This window comes from Carlito syrichta, unplaced genomic scaffold (assembly GCF_000164805.1).
Source record: "Carlito syrichta isolate Samal-C Ts95f unplaced genomic scaffold, Tarsius_syrichta-2.0.1 Scaffold309091, whole genome shotgun sequence".
Classification (NCBI taxonomy): domain Eukaryota; kingdom Metazoa; phylum Chordata; class Mammalia; order Primates; family Tarsiidae; genus Carlito; species Carlito syrichta.
In genome coordinates, this window is record NW_007253187.1 from 625669 (window position 1) to 633363 (window position 7695).

The following is a 7695-nucleotide window of genomic DNA, read 5'->3' on the forward strand; positions in this document are numbered from 1 at the left end:
GTCTCTACAAAAAATAAAATTAGCTGGACATGGTGGTATACACCTGTAGTCCCAGCCTCTTGGGAGCCTGAGCCAAGGAGGTCAAGGCTGTGGTGAGCCATGATTATGCTACTGCACTCCAGCCTGCATGTCAAAGCCAGATCCAGTCAAAAAGGAAAAAAACTCCACTGGATTGGAAACTCTCATATTGTACTTGTATATATTTAAATTACATGTCACTGATAGCAGTTAACTAAGTTTTCAATATGTTTTTGCCAGTCTGAGACAGACAGTTTTTGGGAAGATTTTAAACAACAGATAATTTCCTCCAAGATCAAAATGTCAATATAAATAGGAAATGTCTCAAATCATTGCAAAGTCGGAATACAAGCTATACTGAAGAGAAAGGAAAGGAAGTGAAATAAAACAGATGACACATCTTTTTCAAATGTCACATTTAATGTTTTCACCACTGTACTTCAAATCTACATTGTACAAAGTGACCAGAAAGTGTGCCACGGTAATTGACCAACCTCTGAGATTGTACCTTTCACACCAGTGTCTTCTTGGGCTCTTTTGATACTAAACACGTTTCTCATTCAAGTGAATTGAAATGCTTCAGTTGGGTTGATTCTCAGGAGCCTCATAAAAAAAAAACAAAGATATTGCACCATCTTTGTTTAGTAATTCAATGTTTGTTTCTTTCACAGCAAATAATTACTTCATTGAAGTTAAAACTTCCAAACATAACTTATTAATAGTCTTCAAATTCAGCTCAGATCACTCAAGATGAAAATACTCTGCTAAATACAGATAACTTACAATAACTTTAACAGTTAATTGTCCATAACACACACCAAGGTTTTTTCCTAGACCAATTTTAAGACGATCCGTTAGTATTCCTTGTACAGGTGAAAAACGATCTTCAATTTTCTTGTCTTTTTATTTTTAATATAAAAGTCGGGAGGGACATTCAAGTTTCAAGTCTCCACATTGAACTTAAAAAAAAAAATAGTCATCATCAGCATGTGGAGGTAAACAAGCCAAGTTGTATAACTCCAGGAGGTAGAGGCCTTCAATTTGTATTCATATATACATATGCACAGAATTCAGTGTTCCAACAGAAAAAAGAATTTGTCAAAATGTAATAAGTTATTGACTACTGTGACATTTCAAGACTCCCACAGCTTTGCCTAAGGACACAAACACATTTGACATAATTCCCTATGTGCCTTTTTTTGTGGCTTTAAATTTTTTAAAAATTTGTTTTGTCTTTTATTTATTATTTATTTTTACTGTCCAGTGCAGGAAAAGTCTCACAAAATTTCACAGACCTAAAATGTGCAAGCTAGTTCTCTCTCTATACAGCAATGTTGGGATTCTTTTGAAATTAGCCCAGAAATGAATTATTTACACACATGAAAGATGCATGCTTGGGGTTCTTTTATGTAAGAAAGAGCAGAAAAACTTCTAATAAAAATAGATTAAATATATATATATATATTTATACTGGGTAAGGAAAACAAAAGTTTAGTCTCTCCTAGTCACAAACTCATTCTCTCTACCCACAACATTGGATTTTAGACAGCACACATCACCATCACGGCTCTAATGAGAAGCTAATTATAGGGCTTGATCATTAGGTGGCATGCCCCTCCTCCCTACCCTCCCCCCAGGTGCAGCCACGATCAGCTCACGTGGCTCCATGATTGGTCGCAGGCAAGGTTTCTAGATTCTTTAGTTTTAGAAAACCCCAAATCTTTAGGAATGGCTCAAATATCAAAATGTATGACTGTCTCTGTGTGTGTGTGTGTGTGTGTGTGTGTGTGTGTGTGTGTGTGTGTGTGTGAACAATCTCACTTCATTTTAAAAAAGAAAAACAAAACAAAACAAAAACATAAAACCCCAAACTCCCAAATTTGGTTCAATTCTCTTTTGTTCTGAGGTGAGCCATAACAGCTGCACTAAATTCATAAAACATGTGCAACTCTGGGTAAAATATTTTTCTTCTAAAAGCACAACCACTTTACAAGATTAAAAGTCTAGTAACATTTCTAAATATTATTCATATCATACAAGTAGTGGTTGTTAATTTAAAACTTCATTAGTAAAATTACAGTACAAGCATGATTAACCTCCAGAATTGCAAATCCCAGACTCCAGTGGAAAGCTACATTACATCTTCAGTAGTACATTATCTTCCACCATCACTCCCACACCAGAGGAGATGGGGGCATCTCAGAGGGTTGAGCAACAGTGGAACTGGAAGAAAATGGAGAGATGGTGAAATTAGTTGCAATGCCACAATGGGCAAAAAAGGGTAATTCACTACTGTCTGTTTTCTTCTCTTCCTTTAGAAAAAAATTGTACAGTCCATTTCTGGATTTTTTTTGTTTCTTTGACTTCTCCAAAGTCAAATTTGTTCCAGATTATTCGTTTAAGGATTTGTTATCTATAGTCAGGCAATCTGGTCTAGTGTGCTTGAAAATAACACGCTATTGTGTGGCACTGAGCAAGTTCTTTAATCTTTCCTCATTTGGAAAGGGATAACGCTGTCTACCTCAAAAGACACTGTGATGCATAACTGAGTAAAATATGTAAAGTGTTTTTCATGGTGCCTACTTCACAATGTAAAGTAAATGGTAGCTATTATAAATAATAATGTCTACAATCAATCAGGAAAATAACCTTAAAGCATGTAGAATCATCCATTTAAAAGTAGTTTCTTGAGCTGGGCTCGGTGGCTCAGCCTGTAATCCCGCGCCTTTGGGAGGCTGAGGTGAGTGGATTGCCTGAGCCCGCGGGTTTGAGACCTGCCTGGGCAACTTGGTGAGACCTCATCTCTACAATAAATCAAAAAATTAGCCAGGCGTGGTAGCGCGCGCCTGTAGTTCCAGCTACCTGGAAGGCTGAGGCGGAAGGATCACTGGAGCCCAGCAGGTTGAGGCTGCGGTGGCCAGGAGCGGCCACTGCACTCCAGTCTGAGCGACAGAGTGAGACTCCGACTCAAAAAAAAAAAAAGTAGCTTCTTGGCAGGGTGCAGTGGCTCAAGCCTGTAATCCCAGCACTTTGGAAGTACAAGGCGAGAGGATTGCCTGAGCCCACCGGTCTGAGAACAGCCTGGGCAACTTGGTGAGACATTTCTACAATAAATCAAAAAATTAACTGGGCGTGGTAGTGCACGGCTGTAGTTCTGTTTACTTGGAAGACTGAGGTGGAAGGATCGCCTGAGCCCAGCAGGTCGACGCTGGGGTGGCCATGAGTGTGCCAGTGCACTCCAGCCTGGGCGAGGGAGTGAGACTCCAACTCAAAACAGACAAACAAAACAAAAAAAAAGTAGCCTCTCAAAATACAGGGACTTGAAGTGGGGACTCATCTTAAATGAACCTCATAAATATTCCTTTATCAAGTATTAATGGAGTAGTATGATCATTTAGCATTCATTTTCCACAGATATGTTATTAGTTTTTTCCCATGTCTGGGTAAGGTAGCTAATTAGATTATAAACTTGAGAAGGAAGGCTGTAACCACTTTGCTTCCCCAGGGCCCAGATGATTTGCACCTGGAAGTTGCTAAGCCGCTTAGTTGATTGGGCCACTGACTCTCAGGGGGAAATATTAAAACAAAGTAATTTAAAACCACAGAAAAGTAAAAATGCAACTTAATCACTTCCTTCTACAGCAAAATACATGAAATAAAGTCATCCCATTTTACAAATTAAAAAAATTCTTGACTATGGTTTAAATAAATTCAAACAACTTCCATACAAAAAGGGGAAGAGAAGCAAGGAGAGGAGAAAGGCAGGTGAGGAAGAAAGGGGGTTTCTCAGATCCAAATCCAGCCTTCTTTGTCTTGCTTTGCGATACTGGAGCCAGACTGTTCATGGTTCCCCTTTGCCACTTGGCTTAATGTTACTTTGTCAACAGAGGGCGCTGGAAGGACACTGTGAGCATCAGGAAGCAGTTTCTCTTCCAGGTTTGGTGTGGTGGCAGTTTTTTTTTTTTTTTTTTGCCAGGTGGAAGGCTCAGCTTTGGGCTACCCAAACTCTCTCCTGCCAGGCCTCTTTGATGGGTCTGTTCTGTTCACATCTTTTGGTACACTTCTTTCCCACCCTCATGCTGTGGTAGTCATACCCTTTTTAAAGGGCATGGGTGGAGGAGGCTCTTCTAAATTCTTAATTTCTTTCTTGTTCACTCTCTCTCAGTCTATAGAGAGTAGCTGCTTTCTGCATTTGCTACTTCAGTACCCTTCAGAATCCTCTTTTATGCCTTTTAGTAGTTAACTGTCTTTCCTAGTTAAGTATTTTTGTTATTAGATTTCCCCCATTCTTATTACTGGAGTGATTTCTTTCTCTTGACTAGACACTAATTGATATAAGGAGTTAGGGAAAAAGAGATCAGGAGAAGGAAAGGACAATGAGATATGAAAAGAATGAAGCCTGCTAGGTTCCAAAGCTCTAATAAGCCTCCTGGCTTTCTCCTCTAATTAGGCTATACCAACAGTCCACCTGTTTAAAAAAAAAAAGTAATTTTCTTGCTTCCAGTTATTATTAAAGGGGTGGGAATAGTAGTGGGAACTGAGATGACTGTGTCTAACCCCAGGACAGGTGGCTATCACAGTACTGTGGTAGTGGGATCCCACACCATGGCTACCTGGGGAAAAAACTGCCAAAGCAACCATAGTGAATTGGTTCCAGTGTAAAAACTGATGTTTACATTTTAAATATACTTTTTACTAAAAAGCCAAACCTCTTAACAGAAACTTTCTGTAGACCTTTTATCTGTTATGTAATCTAAGTGAAAACAGAAATATGCTGAATAACAATCACACAGCAAACTTTTAAACCCAACAATAATGTCAGAATCACATATGTATAGTTACCTAATAAAGCTCTTAAAAGCAGCAGACTGAGGGTTGATGCAGAGAGGCACTCTGTTTCCTTTCTGCTGTTCCAAAATGAACTGGTGAATAATTTCTGTGGAGAAAACAAACATCATAGAATCCATGCCAATTTGCAGGCCGGGAGTAGTGAATTCTCAGCTAACTCTAGCTAGCATCTGAACAGCATTTCCTACTATTGTGTTGGTTTAGTTAAATCAAACACACACGTCATCTATCAAGTAGAATCCAGCTAAATTTTCCTGAAACCAAAATGACAGCTATTGCTAAACACAGACAAAAAACCCAATAGTGGTATTATGCATCCTGGAAACCCCATCAGTGGGAAGAATAAAATGGTTTAGAAATTTGAGAGAGACTCCAAATGCCTGGTATTATGGGTGAACTCTTCTAAGACGCTGGCAATTATTGCCTTTTTGGAGACCACTTAAAGACCTCAGTTGGCAGTTAGGTATATAGTTCTGGGCGGTTACCTCTCTCTTCTAAAATGTCCTACAGCAGACTCTAAAATCATTCAGAATTTTGGATCTCTTATCTTCACCCTATTCCAACAGAAGACTGTACCACACAATTTTATGAGCAAACTATCAGAAATTCCTTTCTCTTGTCATCATTCAAGGAATGATCACCTCAGTGAATTTTTATACTTTTTGGAACTTTGTTACATAAAGATGTATAGTATGTTTCATTCAGCGAAATGACATTGAGTGAATACATATTAAATGTATTTTGAGCCACACTCACTAAATAAACTTTGGAAATAAGAACAAAATATTCATCCTTCTCCCTAACCTTCCCCTGGCTGTAATATTTAATCAGCATTTTTATGACCTGAACAAACAGCTACATGCAAGGTTGTAAAAATCACATGGAAGAGCTTTGGTCACCAACCAGATCTCAGCTCTTCATGGTCACCCAGTGGAAAATGTTACTAGTCATACTGCCTGGGCAAAGGCCAAAACAGATACATACCTTTAACCTGTCGGACAGAACTGAGGTTCTTCTCAAAAGTGTCATCAAATTTGGGATTGGTGATGGGCTCAAAGTCACTGGTATAAACTCTTCCAGTAGAGGTGGAAAAGCAACATTTACACATACATGTGTGATATCGTAGTCGCCCTTCATCTAGGTAGGGGTGGGCTAAGGCATCCTTAGCGGATATTCTTTTGGACTGAAATCAAATTCAGAGACCAGCACATCAACACTACAGATAAACATGACTGTCCACACAGGATCTTTCACAAGACACAGTAACTGCTTTTACACGGCCTATATTTAATTTATAGTACATACCTGTGCAAAGAGGGGTAACTGAATTTAGAGGTAGGGAACATAGCAGTAGAGGGAGTGTATGATTTAAGACTACTGGTAACCGGGCTCGGTGACTCAGCCTGTAATCCCGCGCCATGGGAGGCTGAGGTGAGTGGATTGCCTGAGCCCACGGGTTCGAGACTCACCTGGGCAACTTGGTGAGACCTCATCTCTACAATAAATCAAAAATTTAGCTGGGCGTGGTGGCATGCGCCTGTAGTTCCAGCTACTTGGAAAGCTGAGGCGGAAGGATCTCCAGAGCCCAGCAGGTTGAGGCTGTGGTGGCCGGGAGCGGCCACTGCACTTCAGTCTGGGTGACAGAGTGAGACTCCAACTCAAAAAATAAATAAATAAATAAAGACAACTACTCTTATCATCATAAAACATTTAAGTGCCTTTCTGCTAAAATTTGAAAAAGTTCCTACCTTGAAATAAATGCATGCAGGGTCAAAAACAACAAATGTTAGGACATTTATATATGCAATGCTTTGAAGGGGATAAGTTTACAATTTAAATAACAGGCTATAATTTCTAAATGTGTTAGCATTTAGAAGAGATGTTATCACAGTGGCACTCTTATAAAGATGCATGAAACTTTTATTCTCTTAAAATATCAAAAGGACTAGGGCAAGGGCTGCTGGAGTTAGGCAGCAGATAGTGGTTTGACTGCCATGTTTTGAGATCTAACCCAGTTTCAATATCAGGAGTCTAGTATAGGCTGTGGCTTACTGGCACTTTTTTTTTGAGTTTGAGTTTCACTCTGTCGCCCAGACTGGAGTGCAGTGGCCGCTCCCGGCCACTGCAGCCTCCACCTGCTGGGCTCCAGTGATAGTTCCGCCTCAGCCTTCTGAGTAGCCAGAATTACAGGCACGTGCTAACACGTCCGGCTAGTTTTTTTGATTTATTGTAGAGATGAGGTCTCACCAAGTTGCCCAGGCAGGTCTCGAACCCGCGGGCTCAGGCAATTCACTCACCTCGGCCTCCCAAAGCACAGGATTACAGGCTGAGCCAACAAGCCCGGCGCTACTGGCACTTTAAAAAAATTATGTATTTTTTTCTGTGGAGATGGGATCTTAATATATCACCCAGGCTGATCTCAAACTTCTGGTCTCAGATGATCCTCTTGTCTCAGCCTCTCAAAATGTTGGGATTACAAGCGTGAGTCACTATGCCCAGTTGCTTTCTAGCACTTTAGATCAGAATACTTAATATTCAAGCTTCAAGTCACCTGAAAACCTTTTATAAACTTTTAAACTTATTACTTCATTAAAAAATTAAAGGGCTGGGCTCGATGGCTCAGCCTGTAATTCCGTGCCTTTGGGAGGTTGAGGTGAGTGGATTGCCTGAGTCCATGGGTTCGAGACACGCCTGGGCAGCGAAACCTCATCTCTACAATAAATCAAAAAATCAGCCGGGCGTGGTAGCGCGTGCCTGTAGTTCTGTCTACTTGGAAGGCTGAGGCGGAAGGATCGCCGGAGCCCAGCAGGTCGAGGCTGCGGTGGCCGG

General features: G+C 40.4%; 1 protein-coding gene across 3 annotated transcripts in view; it reads right to left on the reverse strand.

The window, feature by feature from the left end:
* Positions 1-417: 417 nt before the first annotated feature.
* NLK (nemo like kinase) overlaps positions 418-7695 on the reverse strand; it is a 165575-nt gene continuing 158297 nt past the window's right edge. Inside the window, exons 9-12 of one of the 3 annotated variants that reach the window (XR_002482452.1) lie at positions 5851-6049; positions 4861-4954; positions 2115-2241; positions 418-621 (exon numbers count right to left, since the gene is read on the reverse strand). Coding sequence is in view for 2 of the 3 variants with exons in the window: in XM_008066723.2 (XP_008064914.1) it covers positions 2187-2241; positions 4861-4954; positions 5851-6049 (348 nt within the window). In the remaining variant the exon portion in view is untranslated. Of the gene's footprint in view, positions 2242-4860; positions 4955-5850; positions 6050-7695 lie in introns of all 3 variants that reach the window. The other 2 variants (XM_008066723.2, XM_008066724.2) reach the window with 2 other exon arrangements.